Here is a 21,098-nt window from a genome sequence, read left to right as displayed (position 1 = left end):
ATGTTGTTACTAACATCTTTAATTCTTGCATGGATTGGCTTTGGTAAACATGCTGTTGTGTTATGAAAATATTTTTTGGTCTCTGGCTTTTCAATAGGGAAAATGCTTCTAGAAGGTTAAACGATTGAGATTTACTCCACCTCAAGATCCTGGGGAAAACGAGCGTGTTTTCCCCCATCTTCATCTCTGGCAGTCCACTTCTTTTCTAATTCCTTTACTTTGCTTCTGTCCTTGTCATAGGAACCTGTATACGCTTCTACTTACTCTCCTGTTATACCCGCTGTCCATAAATTTCATCCTTTTCTACCTATTAATCAGGTGAGCAAAAGTCTGCACAGTTTAAATGCTCAACAATATCAAGTAAACACATTTTGACTTTTTTTTTTCTTTTTACATAGGGAATTAATAATCCTCTTAGTTGATTAACCAGCTTGATAAATGCTGCTTTAAAGAAACGTGGCAGGAGTGGGCAAAGAAGCAAGCTGTACACAAGAAAACAAGGAGAGTTCAGTGGAAGGTCTTGATAGATCTATGCAAATATAATCCTGCTTTATTGCCTTGCCTCCCAGCTCAGATCTGTGGTGGCAGTACAACCAGGAATCCACTCTGTTCTCAATTCCCCCCGCCAAAATACAGCATGTGTCGCATGTCAGGAGCACTCTGGCTAGCATGGGTAATGGTAATGAACCCAAGGAACAGTTAGTTACTCACTGCTAGAACAGAGGATGATGATTATGGTAGATACTACTGAAATAATGTTAAAATATTTTGACTACTGATATTTACCATTTCCACATTCACCTTCATAGAAGTTTCTGGGGATGTTTACTCCGATTTTTTTTTTTAATCAAAAATTAAATTTTGGGCTAGCAAATGAAAATCATTATTGTTACCTCTACTCTGTAAGCTCTGAATTTAATATAGCTTTATTACTATTTGACTTAAGATGACCTATTCATTTTGTCATGATGGAGTTCACCAGCTCTATATATCAAGAAGGTAGATGTATCATCTAACTTAATAACTTAATATCCCCTCAACAGTCAGCGGAGAGAGAAAGTCCTTCAATGGCTGTTCACCTCATTTATCTTAAATGAGGATCAGTTGCCCCCAAAGCAGAGAAGTTATTTGTATTAAAAGGCAAATACATACTTCTTTTATATAATTTATATAATTATATATAAATTATATATATTATAATTATAATTATATATAATTTTATATAATTTATATAACAAAATATAACACTGGTTTTAAATGGATTCCCACTTCGAAAAATACATTTTTAGTGTCCATTTTTGGTTTGGACTCCTCCAGCTAGGGGCCAGCACAGACCTCAACATAGAAAACTGTCAATACTTGTATTTCCTGTGTTTATAAAATAGAAATAGAAAAGAAAAGAAGCTTAAAAATATAAGGCAGGCTCAAAGACCACTGTGAATTGTGTTCTTGTGACCCGACGTGGCACTACTTAGACTAGAAAATCCTAGGGTACAAAATGGAGCATTGCCTAGATGCGGGCCCTTCCTTAGCACGAATTCATGCTGCAGAAACAGGGGAGCCCTGTGCATACTCACAAGAAATGTGTTGCAGTGCTGGAAGAGACCAGTGTCATCAACCAGCCCAGGCAAGCAGTGCAAGAAAAGTAATCCCTTTATCTAGCTGTTCTTACATCAAGTGTATAACTCTCCCTCAGACTATGTGGCCTTTAAATATGTGGTCTTTATTCCTGACTGTCCAAACATGGAAAATGCACTGCAATCTGATTTAATATGAGGTAGAATTTTTTTTTTCAAATCTTGAAAAATTATTTCAGATCTTTTCTAAAGCCTTCCAAAACTATTGGGATCCTGGATAGAAGAGTAGATGCTGGAAATGGGATGAGTTATTTCAGTAAAGATCCCAGTATGGAGAATCACCATCTTCTTCCTTTCCTCGGTATTCTTGTTTGTACAGTAATGGCAGATGATACCGGTTCTTAGCTACCGTTGTATGTAATCCCTTTTTCATTTAATTATCTGTTCAGAACTACTGCTCCATGTTTTTCCTCATCTTCTGTATTTCTAAATGGCTGTTTTTTTTTCCTTGATTCTCTTTTCAGCTGATAGTGCTCTTTAAAGCCTGGCTTACCAGGTTTTTCTCATAACCTTTTTTAAATCTGTGTGATTATCTTTTCTTCATCTTTATCACCCACCCTTCTCTTCTGTGCGTTGGTGACATCCCGAGGTTCTTCTCAGCAGAACTGATTTATTTCCACATGCATGAAACCATACTGGTCAGGGTTGGGATGAATCAGATCGCTGCATGGCCATGTCCTGTTTAGAAGTATTTTTTCTGTCAGTTAACTAGTATATAGTCTGCAAGGTGCAGTGATATTTTTATATTGCTCAAAAAAAGCTCCGAATGTCATCTGTGATTAAGTCAAATATATTAAAGAAATCAGAGGTAACCGTGTTAACATATTTAATCATACTTGATCTCATCAAACTTACCATTTTGATTAAACCTGTTTTCCATAATGCCATGTGGAACGGCATTAATTATGCAACTGTGCTTTGATTCTTTATTGATTGTCTTACAGCAGTCTTCCCATGATTGTCTGGAAAGAAACACAACTTATGTGACCTGTACTTACACGCTTCAGTTCTTCTGCTAAAGATTATTCCCATCTTAGCTTTTATCAATCCTACGCCATTTCCCATTTTCAAAGGTTTTTTTTTTGGTTTGGTTTAGTGTTGTTTTTTAATCAGTGCTTTTGTTTGGGGCATCTCCTATTCCTGTTATTCCATGTTGCTGGATGCCAATTCTTCTGACCCTTTCAGTATTTAACTTGATTTTAAGATTCTATCATTTCTCTGTAACAAGAGATATCAGTGAAAACATAGACGTATTTTTCACTACAAATTAGAATGTTTCCTTGTATATAAGTACTTGTTTTGTTTAATGGGAAAAGCAGCATTAGATCTGTTGTCTTTCAAAGCTTTAATTTATTCCTGATACTCTAAAATAATTCCTTATTTTATTTTATTTTTTATTGGGGTCTCCAGCATCCTTTATCAAAAGGTCACAGGTATGAATTTGAGATATTTATTTTATATCTTTCTTCTTCCTTTTTTTTTTGTTTGTTTCCTATTTGGAAATAAAATTTGCACTTTGAAGACTGGCAAGGCTTATGTTTCTCACAACATCTTCCCCCGAGCAGAATGGGCTTTAGCCAGCTCATTCCTCCAGAAATGCTGCCCTTTGGTAATTGTGCAAGCTATTTAAACTACTCCCAATTACCAAGGGTATTTGTTATGAAATTTTTACTGACAATTGCCTTGGCTCATACTAGTTTTCTAGCTATATAAAATAGTTCTTTCTTTTAAGTACAGCATATGCTTTTGTTTTTCACCAGGACTGTTATGGCGAGTTATATGGGTTAGGGATTGCTTGCTTTCTATTCAGCTCATCATTTTTTAAGTTCATTTGTTCATTAATAGGGGAAGGTGGGAGCCTTTGTGCATTAGGAAGAGATCTGATATGAAATTACTTCAGGTTTTGTGATATACGCATCCAGTCTGATTTTTAGGAACTCGAGGATGTTCTGCCCAATGGAGCAGCTTTAAATCTTCCATTAAGAAGAAGTTTGTTTATGCTGTGAGAGAGCTACTTACTCTCTTTTGTTCTTTGACACTGCTCCAGATTTACTCATGACCTTTCTTAAAATTTATGTGTGCAGGGATTAATGCAGACACATTCCAGATCTGTGCCTTCAGAATTTCCAGTAGCTCTGCACATTCTTCATGTATTCTCTGGAAGGAAAACGTGAAATTAAGCCCCCTATCACTTGAGAGAGAAAACAAACAAACAAAACTCACCAACATATAAAAGAACCCATATTACATCTTCTTGCCACTTCCTTTCATATTGTAATCAAAGACAGCATCCTTGCTAAATTAAAAATATTTGTTTTGTGTTTCAAATTTCACTTGTGGTTTCATTGGAGGGTGTTCATTAATTTCCTCACCAGATCTCCTGTAATGCGTTGCTATGATTTTTTCTGCCAGCTGCTCATCCCAGAGGTGGCTGTGCTTCCAACATTGGAATGAGTGGAGATTGAGGAAAACAAATAGGGGTTGCTTTCAGTGTTTTCATTTAAAGTATTCAGAGGCTTTTACAGAAGAGGAAGCGTTACTTGAATAGACTTGCATTTTGATATTTCTATTGAACATTTTGGACTTCTAGGGAAAATTCTGAGTGTTTTATCCTGATTAACACGATTGGCATAGTGTCTGGCTGCCCAACTATCTTTCCTGATAAATTGGGTGCAAACATTACTGCAGAAGGCTGTAAATGTACATGGAACTAGAGGGAGGAGTGGGAGGCTTGCATGTTCTAGTCCTTGTACAAGCCACTTCTTGGCTTGTCTTTACTCTTATGCCTGATGGATGCTGCCCATGGTACATGCTGAAAGCCATAAGAAAACCTCTATTTCTCTGTGCCCCCTGTAGTCACAACATTTCTTGTATAGTTTTATTTACAGTGTTAACCTTGGATCGATTTCTTCAGTGCTGTTGATTTAAGGAAAATAAATAAATATCTGGGTTTATATCCCTTCCTTGTATCTTGACACGAAGAAGAGTGTTTACTTTACGTTCACAAGCTTTTGGGTTCTTTTTCATTTCAATTCTTCTGTAGTTGCATGAGCTAGTGCTTTGCTAAAGATTTACATTTTCATGTGTCTTTTCAAATCTAGCAGTTAAGTTATGAAAAAAAAGTCAAATAGCACACAACTTGGAAGTAATTCTAGAGCTGACAGCCCCATGGACTAGAATGATTTCTATGCCATATAATCCCTGAAACGTTGCTACTTTCTTTAGCAAAGTGCATTGAAGCAATGTTTCCGTGGCCTAACCTAGCTACAGCTGAGTATGTAAATTCCTTCCTGTTTAATGTACCTTCATCAATCCTTTGTGTGAGGAGGGCACTAAGATGCTTAATGCTCCTAACTGCTTCTAATCGCTCAAGCTGTTGGGTGCTACTCTGTAAAGAAAGCAAGAAAAGCTGAGGGTGACCCATAAAAAAAGGTGAGGGAGGAAATGATCACAGTCATTGGAAAAATATTCAGAAGAGCAAATTGACCTAGGACCTAAAGTGAGCAGCCTCTGGAGAGATAAGGCAGCTAATCCTGCCTGGAAAATTAAGTTGCAGTAAGAGAGTGATTCAGAAATGACAAACTGAGGTTCCACTTCTTAGTTGTTATTCCCTGTGCCACCTGCAAATTTGCACACTGGAAAACATTTGCTGAAAGTCAGATTAGTGATCTCAGTAGTGTAGCAAGTCACATTTCAAGAGAACAAGGTCTGGAAAATTATATCACATCCAGAGCAAATGGTTTGTTTTGCTTAGAGGGATGCCATTTGCCTTGGCTGGTAGTTTCAAGAAAAGGTCAAAGAACATAGACCAAAACTTTATCTTCACAGTCTAATGAGGAAGCAAAGCAATGAGGCTTGTAAGGGCCAGGGTCACTAAGCTCTGCCTGTGACTTTACTTTAGTAGCATGTTAATACCGTTCTCTTGCCTCTACAGCTGGTGTTTGAAATGTTCACCCAGTACTTTGCTGTATTCTGGTCGGCTTACTTATTGTTAAACATCTCTTTCTCTCTTCCCCCTTGAAAATCAGAGGCTAGCAGATAATCAGGAGAGTCAAATGACCATTGAAGAAAGAAAACACCTGATTACAGCTCGAGAAGAAGCCTGGAAATCCAAGGGTAAAGGAGCAGCCAATGACTCCACGCAGTTCACTGTAGCTGGCCGAATGGTTAAAAAAGGTCAGTGATGAAATGATCCCAATATAAACAAGCCGCTGCTTATCTGTCTAGTCAAAATAAAGTCAGGCTAAAGCTAAGCAGAAACAGTATCCATGTTTAGCAAGAGGAAGACTGTTTATATTCAACCAAATATCACACCATAAGGCTGTTCTCTCTAGCTTCTTGTGGCTGTTGGTATTGATCCATGTTTTTCTGCACTACTGCACTACCATCCAGTCGTTACTGGGATCTGTCTTGACTGGTGATCATCAATCACTTCAATGTTCATATGTTTCGTTTTTCCTTCGAATACAATCCAGAGGGCACAGTTGGATTATTCTTTCTTATTTATTTCTCATTTGAAAACCCAGGTGCAGTTTCTAGAGAAAAGTTGTGAAATCTAGCCATTGCTGTTGCTGGCACCTGCCCCACTCATAGGATCTCTGGGAATATTTAGCAAACGTGTTATTTTTATGGATGCTGTTTTGGACGACAACTTAAGTGTTGTGTTTGGCTCAAGAAATCACTGAACAGATTTCTGCGTAGAACCAGGGAGTAGAAATGACATGGGAGCAATGCTGACATTTTTGGGATCTCTTGAATTCAGCCCATCACTGTTTCCAGATGCAATTATTCTCTTGAAGTGGAGAGAAATATGTGAAGGTTGTCCATGGTAGAATACAGCTGTTCATGCAGTGGGTCTGGGAAGATGATAGTTTTGGAAGAAGGTACCTAGACTGATCTCTTGTAACTAGAGAATACTAAAGTTTGCTCTGTGACAAGAAACTGGTTGTTAAACGCAACAAAAATGAACCCTGAGTTTTATGACAACCACCCAAGAAACTCATTGTGGAGTGAAAGCAGTATTGCAACAGGGAGTAAATCTATTTGCAATCTAGAACATACTCTGTTTACAGATACGACAGATAGATGATACTGTCAATTGCATCTATTAGCAGTGTACTTTAGCTCCTGCTTACATTGTTTTGCTGCAAGAAATGCTAGTGGTCAGTGTTTCAAGACTAACCTGTTTTGGAGGGTCACCAATAAAATGTGATCGGTTGCCCACAGACTGCTGGATGAAATATTTTGCCAAATACATTGATCTTTCAAAAGGAAGAGAAGGTGATAGCATTTGTTCTTAATAGGAAAAGACAAATATCCTGAAAGGATCTATTTAGGTACTGTGATCAGTCTTGTGGAGAAACAAGGTAATCCAGTGACAGTGACATCAATAAAAGTAGCCCGAGTGGGATTTTATGCAGATGTGTGCTATTTTTGTTGCCTAGAAGAAGAAATTATCATGATAGGTTTTTAATTTAAGGGATGATGAGAAAGCAATGCAAAATTAAATCCTTGTTACATATGGGTGCACAGATGCTATATTTTAATTGCTTCTTACGGCTTAAAATTTTTCAGTCCTACTCGGAAGGTGATTCTTGACTAACATCTGAAGCAGATCTCCTTGTGGTCTTGTGGATTAAGTCCTGGGAGAGCTGCTTAAAAGCTGTGTCCTCTCAAATACATCTTGTTGAAGGCTTTACCAGTTGACTTAAAACCTGATGAATAATTGAGTCTCTTAGGTAACAGGGAAAAATGTGTTTGTGGAAAAACTACTTGATTATATTTTAAATCTGTGCTGGTGTTTGGCAATTACGACTTTCTAGGACTTGCAGTAAAAATGGTGGAAACATGGTTAGTGTAGTTTCTCTCAGCACAGCATTGGTTTATCTGATCAAAATAACTAATGACTTAAACTGATGTGACTCAGTAATCAGTGAGCTACGGTTAAGTGGAGAACAGCTATTAGAGGCTTAAATATCATTTTCCTCCCTCACTGAAAACCTAGGCAACAATGGTTAATAGATATAATCTTCACTACAGTATGCTTTTCCACCTAATCAAAAGCACTAAATCCATAGAGCACAATTTGTTTAACTAGAGCAACAGATTCGTATCAAAAGAACAAAAATGTCCTTTGATTTTTATCTACTGAGTCGAAAATGAATTGCTTCACGATAGTTACTGAGGAGGGAGAAGAGTACAAATTCAACAATTTTGCTGTATATGGTGGGGATTCTTCCATTTCTACTTTTGTGCTTCCATGTGCTCTTAGACAACAAAACAAAACAAAAGCACACACACACAAAAACAGCTGTGTGCAAGAATTACTGCTTAATCCAGGGACTGTATTCACAGATCAGATGCATCCTGCTATGTTTGTTAAAAAAATTTTGGTTAAAAAAGGGTCCAGGTAGGGGAGACAGCACCAAGGTCTGGGTAATTTCCTTGCTCTTTTTTTGTATCTTTTTGTTCAGAATGGTTGCATGTTCCTAGCATGTGGCCTGGGTAGAACTCGAGTCCAAAATGTAAACCAAGTGACACTTGGAAACAAAGCTTTGTTCTTGTGAATGGGGCAGTTTCTGAGATTGCTGTTGATTTAAGAAATGGGCAGGGCAGCACACTCCCAACATCACTGATAAAACAGTCGTGCAGGCTGGGGTAGTATAAGGGACTGTAGGAAATGGCAAGGCTCATTTCTTTTCCCTATATAGCTTGCTCTCTTATTGTTCAGATGTGGTCTGACATGAGACTGTGTTTCTTTTGTTCTCTGTTGTTATGCAGGCCTGGCTTCTCCAAGTGCACTAACGCCAGTAGCATCCCCTTTCAGTAACAGGCAGAAGTCTACCACTCCAGTGACAAAGCCCTTGGAAGGTAAGGAACAAAAATGGCTGAAATAAGTTCAGGCTTTTTTACTTCCCTTGACTTAACCAGTTTTACTTTCTGTTTTGCTTAGAAATTGAAGCCAGGCCTGATATGCAATTGGAATCCGATATGAAGCTCGACAAGCTGGAGTCGTTCTTGGGAAGGCTGAATAACAAAGGTCAGTACAATTACCAAAGAAGGCAATGTATTCACTCAGACTTCACTAAATCACTTGAAGTACTTCTAAGTTAAAATATCTGGTAACAGAAGCTGAATATTGCTTTGTTCAGACGATACTTTCTGATTATACAGCTTGTTTTCCTGATTCAGTCTTAGCTAAATTTTACCAAAAAAAAAAAAAGCTATTGCTTTACACGTATACAACAGAATAAATCACAAATGCAAAAAAATGCAACTTTCTTTTTTCTCCACATACGATGTACACATTCTTCTTGAGAACAAAATTTCTGAAACCTACACACTCAAGACACTCTGAACCGCGTTGAACATATACCATGAAACAGCTTTAAATGTTTTTTAAACTTAACTAAATTGAAGATATGACACTAAGCTGCTCCCAAGCACAATTCATCCACCTTCCTGATTTTTGAAAATTGATTTTCTGTAGCAGCTCATACAGCTTCCTTGAACAATTTGTTGGCCATATATGAAGCTGTCTAGAGTCCTCTAGCTGTTTCCATCTCATACGTCGGTCTTCCATGTTGTACGACAAAAATTCTTTTGTGAATTGTGTCAAATACTGAAAATAAATGTATTCATATTTCAGCAGCAGAGGCACTAGCATTGTATAATGATTGCACTATACTAACTAATCTCAAGTAGTGACTTTCCACTTGTAGCTTTAGTAGATCTTTTCAAGGGAAGGATTTATTTGGTCAGAGGCACCATGGAATACACAAGACCATAAAATGCATATAACATCCTACCAAAACAACTATTTTTTGATAGCACCTATCTTTGTATTTAGCCATTTTTTCAACCATTTTGTAACAAAGATCTTTGCATATCAGTAGCACTTACAGTCCCACTTTATCATTTCTTTTCCTACAGACATTTCTACCATGTTTCCCTTAAATTCCATCAATCAAAGAAAACCAAACCAAAACAAAACCACAATGACCATGTTAACCTCTTCTACAGTTAGAAACTCTAATTCAATTATTTAATGCGTGGGTTCTTTCCCTGTAGTTGCTGGGATGCCAGAGACAGTACTGACAGTTACAGGAAAATCTGTGAAAGAGGTGATGAAGCTGGATGATGATGAAACATTTTCCAAATTTTATCGCCATGTGGATTTCCCTTCCTCCTCAGTGCCTTTGGACTTTGATGAAGACTTTGATGCCATCTTTGATCCCTATGCACCGAAGTAAGATTTATTATTTTCATTGTTTTGAAAGCAGATATAGGGGTGGTGGTCTCAAATTCAGCTTTAAGATATTTTAGTAGATATTGTAGTAGATATGTTACTACTGGGCATGTCCGTTTCTTCTGCATATTTTTGAAAACACCCTTTGGTCTGGATCGGTAAACTGATTATCCTGTCATTAGATGCTTCTGTCTAGCAACTTAAACTCAACTAATGATTTTAAACACTGTTTGTTTTTCAGGTTAATATCTTCTGTAGCAGAGCACAAACGTGCAGTGAGGCCTATGCGCAGAGTTCAGTCTTCAAGAAATCCCCTGAAAATGCTGGCAGCAAGAGAAGATATACTTCATGAGTATACTGAACAAAGACTGAATGTTGCCTTCATGGAGTCAAAGCGAATGAAAGTAGAAAAAAGTAAGCTAACAGGATGGTTTGTACAAGCCACTGTCATGCTAATTTAATTAAAAACAAAAAAAAGAAAAAATATAGAAGGAATAAAACATATTCTCCAAGAGACCATAAATTACTTGAGGTATAAGGTCAAATGTAGGTTGGCCTAGGAGGTCTGGAGAAAAGGGCATGTTTTATTTCCTTAGGGAAAGCTACCTGCAGCCTCCTCTTGTGCATATTTATTTATTTTTAGCAGTCACCTTGTGCAGAGGTACCATTGTTACACTTGCAGGGTGAGGGCAGGAGACCAAGCAAAGCAAATCTAGCAAAATATTATGCTGTGAGGGTTAGGGGGAGCTGGAAAGAATAGGTAAATTTTTGTTCAAGTATACTAGCCTCAATTTTGGGTCCTTGTATTCTCTCAAACTGGAACTAGCCTTCTTGACTCCCAAAGGTTAATTTCCATAAAGGATCTGTGCTCTGTAGCAGGTCTTCGTGTTTTGCTTGTGACATTGCTCTGTCCTGAGAACCAGACTGACAGCAAGAGATGATACTATAAAAATTTATCAAAGGTTTGTCAAGCCACTTTTAAAATTTGGGGTCCAAGTTTTCTTCATTAAATTTGAATAAAGGGAGATCATTTCTAAAATTTGCCTGTATTGATGAAACACTAATTATATGTCTAATACTTTATTGCAATTTGATGAGAAGCATTTCCCTGAATTATAAATTCATAAACTGCTTTGTCTTTGGTTGTGAAATAAGCAAAAGCAGCCCAGAATTTAAGGCTTTAAGTTTACAGTAAAACATGACTAGTTCTTTGAAATATAAATGGCTGTTGCATCACACTAGCTGAGACAAATTTGAAGTGAATTTGAGTTCATTAGCTTTGGCTACTTGGGTCTCTTTCATCATTAATCACGTATATGGCATTGAAGATCTACACAGTACTTCACAAAACATTGGATAAGTCATGTTTCCTACGGAAGTTAGTATTTCTGCCAAAGATCATAATTCTGACACTGACAGTTTAGTTTTGGATGGTATCTGGAGACTTAGGTACTACTAAACCCACAAAGCTTTGAGGGTAGCAGTTAATATAAGTTCAACCTGTTTTTTACTGTTGCTACTGTGGAGAGGAAACCTGGAAATATTTGAGGAAAATATTTTTTGTAATACAGCAACCAAAACTATTTTGAATATAATTTTGTCTTTTTTGTATATTTTTTCTCCAACTTTTTTTTTTTATGTGCAAGTGTCTACAAACTCAAATTTCTCAGAAGTAGCACTTGCTGGCTTGGCAAGCAAGGAGAACTTCAGCAACGTTAGCCTGCGGAGTGTTAATCTAACAGAGCAAAATTCTAACAACAGTGCTGTGCCATACAAGAAGCTAATGCTGCTGCAAATTAAAGGTATGCTAGAGCTGTATTTTACTTTCTGTACGTTCTGGGCTGATTGCACTATGTGGGAGTTGCCATCACAATTGAATGCTTAGTTTGCTCTAGGAGATCTCCAGGTCAAGATTTATGCACAAAAGCTTTTAGCTTTTCACACTAAGTGAAAACTGTGTGACAAATGCAAAACCTTAGAAATAGGTTTGCATTTTCATTACTGGTGTATGTTTTGTAAGGAGAAAACAGAATGTTTCAGGAATTATAGCTATCTCCCGTGGAAATTGTTGAACGGTTCCATTTTTCTAACATTCAGTGTAATTTGGAGGTGAACTGAAAATGTTTTTGCTCCACTTCCTTTAACATGACATAGCAATGTGTCTGATTCTGCAAAATAATAGCTAGTTTTTTTGGCAAAGTAAAATCCTTAAAACTTTTTACTGACTTCTGAAACTGTCTCATACCTTCACTTAAGCATATGTAAATGATTTTAGAATTTGGCTGCTCCTCTGCCATTTACAACTGATTTCTTTCCAGAAGGGCATAAAGTTGTTAAAGCAAGAACAGGAAATAATAGAACTATTAGCTGATAGGAGGCAACAAATTTTGCTTCCTATGAGTAAACCCTTCTTCCACCATAATGTTCTTTTAATTCTCCTTTTTTAACAGTCCTTTTTCATATAGTTTGCTAAATGTGCCAGGAGTGTTTGTCTTTCATTCAGAACAATTAGACTTTGGCATTTGATGGCATTATTCATAGGAATATAATTCACTTTGTTTTATCTTTAGGAAGAAGACATGTTCAAACAAGATTAGTTGAACCAAGGGCCTCATCACTGAACAGTGGAGACTGTTTCCTGCTGTTAACTCCACATCTCTGTTTCTTGTGGGTAGGAGAGTTTGCAAATGTCATAGAAAAAGCAAAGGTAAGTACTAGTTCATTTTTTTTACTATTTATTTTTAGAACTATCACAGCATACATCTCTTTGATGTAACTGAACCGTGGTGCCAGTTGTCTCAATAAATTTGTGTGTTACAAAGTCAGGTAGATATGCAGGTTTCCCGTAAACATGTTTTAGCCTGTGCACTGAATGAAAGCTGACATAGGAGTGTGTAGGTTGCAAAGCTGCAAGAAAAAAGAGGATATCCTCAGGAAATGAATTTGCACACAAACAAAAAATAGTCTGAATTGCAGGATGTCCTTTTATTCCCATGTTCGTTAAGATCAAGCCTTGTTTTAAGGCAAATGAAAGAATGAATGTATTTCTGTAACTTTTTCTCTAGTGTCTGTTTATTTAGGGCAATAAATAATAACTACTTCTACTGCTATTTCATGTATTATATATTATCTACTTTTGCCTTCTCTTTGAATGCCATATGCATGAATGTTCCAAAGGCTTATGCAATCCTGTTCAGATAACTCTTAATCTCCTAGGCTTCAGAACTTGCAACTTTAATTCAAACAAAGAGGGAACTTGGCTGTAGAGCTTCTTATATACAGACTATTGAAGAAGGAATAAATACCCATACCCATGCAGCCAAAGACTTCTGGAAACTCCTTGGTGGCCAGACAAATTACCAGTGTAAGCATTCTTATGGTTACAATATCTGCTGTTTTACCACAATAAAATAGTTGAGTTGGTTCTGTCTAAAAACAAAATAACAAAAAATTAACATCCGATTGTGTTTGACAATCCTTTCCTTAAGCCGCTGGAAGTCCTGAAGAAGATGAAATGTATGAAGCTGCCATAATAGAAACAAATTGCATTTACCGCCTCGTAGAGGATAAACTCATTCCTGAGGATGACTACTGGGGAAAGATGCCAAAATGTACCCTGCTACAACCAAAAGAGGTATCGTGCCACTTACTGCTCCTGTGGTAAGTGCAGGAACATACAGCTGATAAGACTTTCAGTAACTGCAAATGCTCATGGAAAGGCTCACATGAAAATTGGTTCTTCTGTGTTTCTGAACATGTTGCTGCATAGAGTGTGCTGCAGGTCTCAAGAAATTTAAGTGTGTTATATTTAAAGTGAAATACTATTTTAGGAAGTGTAAATCTTTTTGCCAATGGTGGCTTCTAACACTCCAAAATCATGAAGTAGAAAACAAGAAGCACTTCAGAAAAACAAAAAATAAAAAACTGTTTCCCATTTCAAGCATTTTTATTTATATCCTTAGTAGCCTTTTTTCTTTCAAAGAACCATTTCACTCCTCTAAGTGCAGATTAGAGCAGATTTCTGAAATAAAGGCATGATGTACTTTATTGAACACATTCAAGTTGCAGCCTGTTTGCTGAGCCAGTTACCCAGGCTGTATGTTCTGTCAGCCTTCCTGTTCTGGGATGAAGTACAGGTCTACACCTCAGAGAAGCTTGCTGTAGTTGGACAGCATTCAGTCATGCAGCAGAATCAGTTTTTGAGTAGTCAGAGCTCTCTAGTCTGCTAGTGACTTAGCTATCACCTAATGACACACCTCACAGCATCCCCAGTATTTACTTTAGTCGTCTTTTTGGGTGGTCCTGTGCAGACCCAGGAATTGGACTCGATGAGCCTTGTGGGTCCCTTCCAACTCAGGATATTCTATGATTCTAGTATCAGCAACAACTAGCCATCATGGTGCAGACCACTGCCCTGGCCTTACTTTCATTATAGTGCTAGCACTGTTACTGTTACTGCAGAAATGCAGATATTCGGAGGAGTTTGTGTTGGACACACTGTCAGCTTGCAGCATCAGGAAACTGGAGGAACAGAGCATCAGCTAACCTAACTGTATGTTACTAAATTGTTTTTTTGGTTTGGTTTTGGTTTGGTTTGTTTTTTAGGTGCTGGTGTTTGATTTTGGCAGTGAAGTGTATGTGTGGCATGGAAAGGAAGTTACTTTAGCACAAAGAAAAGTGGCATTCCAGTTGGCAAAACACTTGTGGAATGGCACCTTTGACTACTCAAACTGTGACATAAATCCTCTGGACCCAGGAGAATGCAATCCCATCATACCCAGGTACCAAAACTCAAGTTTAATCTTTGCGGAAACATAGATTTCTTGCCCTTATTTCACAGTGTTTAATTTGATTCTATTTCTTTTATTCCCTTGTACAGAAAGGGACAAGGACGTCCAGACTGGGCTGTGTTTGGCAGACTCACAGAACATAATGAGACCATACTGTTCAAAGAAAAGTTTCTTGATTGGACAGAGCTGAAGAAACTCAATGAGAAGAATTCTAGTGAATCCCTACACCAGAAGGTGCATTTAATAAGCATGATAGGTATTTCAAACTAGATGGCCTAGCTGGGATGGAAGCCAGGGAAGCTTGTTCTTAAGGATTCAGAGCACTTCTTTTTATCTTGCTGGCTTTGACCTGAGGTCAGAGCATCACCACCTATAGTGAAGCCACAGAGTTGCTTTTTATTAGTGCTGAGCAATTCAGTTAAGACTGGCAAGGTGGTTTTGACAAGGCATCAAGTGATGACAATATATCAAAGTACTGAAATATGCAGGAGTCAAACTGTTTGGGTGGAACTGTGGGGTAAGGGGAAAAAAAAAAAAGCTATGCTCAAAGAAATCTGTTCTGTGTTTTCTCACAGGAAGAATCCAGATCTGAGACTAAACCATACGATGTCATGCTAATGGTAGCTGTGCCCCAGACTACTGTAGGCACGGTCTTAGATGGAATGAATATTGGCCGGGGCTATGGACTTGTAGAAGGAGAAGATGGAAGGCAGTTTGAAATTATCACTGCATCTGTGGATGTCTGGCACATCCTCGAATTCGATTATAGTAGACTGCCTAAACAAAGCATAGGACAATTCCATGAGGGAGACACGTATGTTGTGAAGTGGAAGTACATGGTGAGCACTACAGGTTAGTGAACAATTGCATTTCATCCTGCTGAAACATGGATAAGTGCAGCTAAAACTGCTGCCATTGGTGGCAAGATCCAGACCTAGACTTACTTGTATGTGAAACTGTTTCAAAGGTTAGAAATGCTAATTTAGCCTTCCTAGGATGTTAAGTAGTAGAACTTTTATTTTTAAGGGAAAAAAAAGAAAAGTGTAGTTATTTTTCATACGTCAAATGTAATACTGTCCATCTCTGCTTTTACCAGACGGTGGTGTTGTACATGTTCACAAGACAGCTCATTAAGCCAGAATTGTGCCCACAGCTTAACACCAAAATAATTAGGCAGCTGGGCTAATGACAGAGGGCTGAATGTCTTACAAGAGAGGTAGGCTTAGCAACAAGGAAAGTCTTTGCTGGGTAATGGAGAACAGTAACAATGACAGGAAAAGCCCATACCAACTCATTGCCCTTGCTGTCCTTTTTGCTGTTTCTGGAAACCCTTTGCTATGGGTTTCAGTCGCAAGTGGAAAATTTTGACTGTGTCCTGACAAAATGCCTGAGAGCAGCAGGTAAATGTTGAGAGTCAGTCAGCTCGGTATGCTCATTGGAAGTCTCCCTTCTGGCACTAAAATAAGAAGTGGCTTTTGTGGTAAGTAAAATAGAAATAGCCTAAAAAATGATTGCTCCAAGTAGGAAAATATCAAAATTGGTTCAAAGGAGTAAAACAGCTATACAGCTTCAGGCTTTTAGCCAAAAAATGTAGGTCTTATTCAGGATCGTTGAGTTCAGATACTGTGAATCCAAGAAAAATACCATAGCTTGTAAGCCTTAGGAGAAGTGGGTAACACTAATACTGAACTGTAAACAGATTTTTATTGCAAATGGATGAAAACATATTCCATCACTCCAAAAAAGAATACATTTTTATGTAAGAGTCTGTACTTTTATGGGCTTGGATGTACAGTTCACAGTGAAACCATATATTTTAGATGTGACTAGTAGTTTGAATATTCTCAACTTGAAAAAAAACAGGATGCTCTCTCCTAAGTATTTCAGTTGGATGCTGGTCAGCACTGCTGAAGTTTTAATGTTTTTTTAGGAATCTGGTTGAAAGCTCCTTGGTTTTGAAAATCTTCAGTTAATTATATCTGTTTATGTAGTATTCACTGGAAAGAGTAAAATATTCTATAACTGTTTTTATTGTTGAACTTCACTTACTCTAGACATTGTTTTCTTATTATAACAACTAAATAACGTTCCTCTAAAAAAATGTTGCTGCTAACCCTGTTTCCAAACCAACATGAAATATTGAGTTAATTGTAAAAGGAGAGGGAGGGGAACAGGGGAGAAGCTTACCCGATCCTAACTTTTTTTACAACTGCAAAATCCTGCTTTGGTGTTCTTTTGTTCTGTAGGTTTTCTACCAAGAAAGATTTTTCTTTTATACCTGTAGCTTTGTCAACTGTTGCTGTTTCCAGTATCACTCAGCAGCCAGCTACTTTGTCTGCTGCCAAAGAACAGTGTGTAATGTGGAAAATGAGCCATAATGCACTCTTCTGGTAACATGACGGGACATACCATTTCACAGGCTAATTTGCTTAAGTGATTGTCAGTTATTTTTCTCCAGATACTACCAGTTCTTCCTTAATGCTCCTTTTGGCCCACATGGGCTTACCTCCACCTGAAGAGACAATACCAGCTTTGCACAAGGGCACACTATACTGGCTTGGTGACCTAATGTTCCTCCAATTGGACATTTTATCTTTCCTGTTCTGGCTGGGATAGTGCTGAGCTGGCAGATGAGATTAAACCACGTGTTATTTAAATTTATAGCCAGTGTTCTTTCTTCAGCATGTGCTTTCTGTTTTGCAGTTGGAAGCAGGCAAAAAGGAGAGCAACAAGTAAGGGCTGTTGGAAAGGAGAAATGTGTGTATTTCTTTTGGCAAGGAAGACACTCCACAGTGAGTGAGAAAGGGACATCAGCACTGATGACAGTGGAGCTTGATGAAGAGAGAGGAGCACAGGTGAGTTTCCTGCAGACCTGGGTGGAAGTCCTGGTAAGATTTACCCGCCCAAGTGGCCACTGGCAGTAAACGTGGGTGATCTTTTTTGCCTGCTCTCTTTCTGTTAAGGTGTCCTTGCAGGCACAAATAGCCAGCCCTCAAAATTACTTTTAGCTTTAGTCCAACTTCCAGAGACACATCAGCCTCCTTTAGGGATGGCTATTTCCCAATCCCTCTTATAAAGAAGATGTTTCTGGGAATGGCTGAAGAAGTCTTGTCTCCTTCCCACTTAGGGATAGGTGAAGCACAGTGAAAGAAATTTGTGCCTTTCCTTCCAGTACATATTCAGGTAACAGGACTGTCTTCCCGGCACTGAGAGCAGGAGAAGCACTCTCTTTCATTGAACTCTGTCAGAAGCACTCTCTCTGTTGGGCTAAGACATGAAAATACATTGAAATCGAATTTTCAATTTGTTTCCTCTGTAATTATGGCGGAGATTGCCTTGTTTTCAGAGATTCTAGCAACTGCAGATACAGACAGTTTAGATCAGACAGAGCACAGGCTTACTTGCTTTGTCTTTAGGCTGAGCTAACTGTTGCTGTGGCTTGACTGTTACTAGCACACAAAATGGGAGATTTAAAGTTAGTATCTTGATAAAGCTGTAATTAATTCTTCAACAGCAGTATAAACATGCCTAGTAAGCTAGTAGTTCACAGGGCAGATGTACAAATACACTTGGCCCAGTGTGTGGGATGCTGTGCAAGCTAGCTGATTTAATGATTAGCTGTAGCAGATTAGCTATATATAAAATTTAATAAGCAAAGAATATGCAGTTGTCACATAAGCCAGTTTTGCAGCAAATATTAAACCTACTTCAGTTCCTGTGTTATGTCCATAATAGTTTCAAAGAATATTAGGCAATATGGCCTAGTCCCATAAAGAATTCAAACAACAGTTAATTTAATCTAATCCAAATTAAAGTTTATTTGGTATTTCTTATCCTCTGAAACTCTGGATTGTTGGATTCCAGATAGAGGTTTCTTTTAATATGCAGGTCACATATGAAACTCATTGCATGTTGATATATATGGTAACTTAAACAATAGTCAGCAGTTTCAAAGTACAAGGAAAGCCATCTTCGAGGTTGGCCACAACTATATAAATTTTAATAAACCACAGGGAGTACTTTTTTAAGTCTATATACTTGCTTCATTTTTTTAATGAGTACTGGTGCTTTCAATTTCCAGGTACAAGTGCTTCAAGGGAAAGAGCCACCATGCTTCCTGCAGTGCTTCCAAGGAGGAATGATTGTGCATGCTGGAAGAAGGGAAGAGGAGGAAGAAAATGCACAAAGTAAATTACTGTTAGAGTTTATGCCCCCAAATCCCTTTTTACCTATTGTGAAAGTCTCAACTTTCATACTCTATAGAAAAGAGCAATGAATGCCATGAAAATGATGAGACTGCCTTGCTTTCAAGGTAGTTTGTTTCTTCCCTGAGCTTTGAGTGGATTTTGTCAGTTAAGAGCAAGCTGACTTTGTTGTATTGATACATGTATAAATTGCTCTAGATGTTTTTTAATTGAGCAAAGTGCCTGTTTGCAGTATGTTCTTTTCTACATAGTCTGCGAAAAAGATCATTTTTCTGATCAGTTCTTCTGTGACTAAGCAAAACTAAGTTTTTTTTACCCATTCTTTGCACTTTGCAACATATTCCTTGAATGCTGCAGTTAAGGTACGGGAATTTCAAAGCAGACATAGCTTGGAAATGTTCCAGCTCACATCTGAATGTGACCTGCTGTGCCCAAGGTGCACAGAGGAAGCGAAGCTGAATAGGACTACTCGGTTTATTTCCCTTTTTGTTCCTGTATGGAACAACAGAACAAAAACTTGACTCTTCTGCTCATAACAGAGCAGACGTGACTCTTCAAGTCCCTCTACTAGCAAGGCTTCGTAAGGCATTTTTTTCTGCAGCAGAGTTTCTCAAGAAATGTTAGCCAAACCTGATGCTTAGCTAGTTTATTCTGTGACAATAGAGATGTACAGTATGTGAAATTCACCCAGTATCAGAACAAATGTTCCAGAGCAGAGGTCTTGAATTTTCAGTTCCACATGACTGTATAATACCACTGCACTGTTCCTGTCTGCTCCAGGTGACTGGAGACTATATTGCGTGCGAGGAGAAGTTCCCAATGAAGGAAACTTACTTGAAGTAGCATGTCACTGCAGCAGCCTGCGTTCCCGGACATCCATGATTGTCCTCAATATAAATAAAGCTCTTATCTACCTGTGGCATGGCTGCAAAGCACAATCTCACACCAAGGATGTAGGAAGAACAGCAGCCAATAAAATAAAAGAACAGTGAGTGTCTAACCTATGTTTTGGAGATGTTTATACAGACTAAAATAGTCTGCCTCAAAGAAAAAATGAAATAAAGCTGTCCTCTGAGTACAATTGTAGCATATACATGCTTGCTGAGGAGGAGGAATGGCAGGTAGTCTATTCGTTGGAATGGGGAAAACACATGTTCTGTGATCACTTTCACTTGGGGTCAAATGCACTTACTCATCCTACTGTACTAATTACAGTTGCAAAAATACTGTCTTTCCATTTGGAGGGAGATGCTCAATGTTTGAGTAGCAAACTAAAGCCCAGTTGATAGGAGGACTAGAACCAAGGGAGAGGAACCTTGTGAATAAGGGAGAGGAAATGAATTTAAGAAAGCATGTGAGGACAGCAGTAGTTACAAATTTGTACAGTGAGAATCCCTGGAGTGAATTCATGCAAGCATCTCTTCCTCCTTGGGTATGTGATCAGAAATGCTATGAGAATGGTTGTTGAAATTCTTTGCCTTGTTTATTGATAATTTTTGTCATAATTTTCCAAAAGATTATGTTGACGTGGAATGTATGACAAGCCTATAGGGTGGTTTGGGGCTCTAATGATACGAGGGGTCAGCAGGTGTGTGTAGTGGTGACTGGGGCAGGAAAGTTGGGTTCACTCTATTTCTTTGTGTTTCGTAGATGTCCGCTGGAAGCAGGGCTGCACAGCAGCAGCAAGGTGACAATACATGAATGTGATGAGGGGTCAGAGCCTTTGGGATTTTGGGATGCGTTGGGAAGGCGAGATCGAAAGGCCTATGACTGCATGTTGCAAGGTAGGCCCGCATTTCTGAGTTTGGACTTACTGTGTACTTTGCTGGTCTACAGTGCTGTGAGATTTAATGTAAAGCTTTTGAAGAACTTCTCAGCAGTTGAGATGATCCTTTCAGAGATATGCTTCCAAAAAAACACCCAAAAGCAGCCACCCTCCACTGAGTTGAGTAATACTGTTCAAGAAGGCAGAAGGAAAGTGCTGGAACACAACGTGTTTCATTTTCTTCTCTCCCCCTTCTGCAGCCCCTCTGTTTTCAGGCAGCACAGAGCAACACTTAACGCTGTTAACAACACATTTTCCTTCTCTTCTGAAGGGATTAGGGAGTGGTTCTGCATACATTCTTGTCCAGTCTTTGCTCGGAACTGCCAGCAAAGGTAGCAGGGGGATTGATTTACAAAGTGGAAAATTTGTCAGCTAAAAAGTAGACTCTGAGAT

At 38.3% G+C, this 21,098-nt stretch overlaps 1 protein-coding gene across 18 annotated transcripts in view; it reads left to right on the top strand.

Moving 5' to 3' along the window:
- Positions 1–21,098, top strand: part of SVIL (supervillin) — a 137,470-nt gene that overhangs the window by 109,252 nt on the left and 7,120 nt on the right. For 15 of the 18 annotated variants that reach the window (XM_066991550.1, XM_066991548.1, XM_066991540.1 and 12 more), the window contains 17 exons: positions 241–318; positions 5,666–5,813; positions 8,418–8,507; positions 8,590–8,676; positions 9,708–9,885; positions 10,127–10,299; positions 11,532–11,687; positions 12,456–12,592; positions 13,102–13,249; positions 13,374–13,519; positions 14,491–14,666; positions 14,765–14,909; positions 15,251–15,527; positions 17,379–17,530; positions 18,757–18,862; positions 19,661–19,868; positions 20,531–20,664. In XM_066991550.1, coding sequence (XP_066847651.1) covers positions 241–318; positions 5,666–5,813; positions 8,418–8,507; positions 8,590–8,676; positions 9,708–9,885; positions 10,127–10,299; positions 11,532–11,687; positions 12,456–12,592; positions 13,102–13,249; positions 13,374–13,519; positions 14,491–14,666; positions 14,765–14,909; positions 15,251–15,527; positions 17,379–17,530; positions 18,757–18,862; positions 19,661–19,868; positions 20,531–20,664 — 2,539 coding nt within the window. The remainder of the gene's footprint in view (positions 1–240; positions 319–5,665; positions 5,814–8,417; positions 8,508–8,589; positions 8,677–9,707; positions 9,886–10,126; positions 10,300–11,531; positions 11,688–12,455; positions 12,593–13,101; positions 13,250–13,373; positions 13,520–14,490; positions 14,667–14,764; positions 14,910–15,250; positions 15,528–17,378; positions 17,531–18,756; positions 18,863–19,660; positions 19,869–20,530; positions 20,665–21,098) is intronic. The other 3 variants (XM_066991544.1, XM_048076541.2, XM_048076551.2) reach the window with 1 other exon arrangement.

The sequence above is a fragment of the Anser cygnoides genome, chromosome 2 (assembly GCF_040182565.1).
Source record: "Anser cygnoides isolate HZ-2024a breed goose chromosome 2, Taihu_goose_T2T_genome, whole genome shotgun sequence".
In the NCBI taxonomy this organism is placed as follows: domain Eukaryota; kingdom Metazoa; phylum Chordata; class Aves; order Anseriformes; family Anatidae; genus Anser; species Anser cygnoides.
This window is presented reverse-complemented; position numbering and strand designations above follow the sequence as displayed.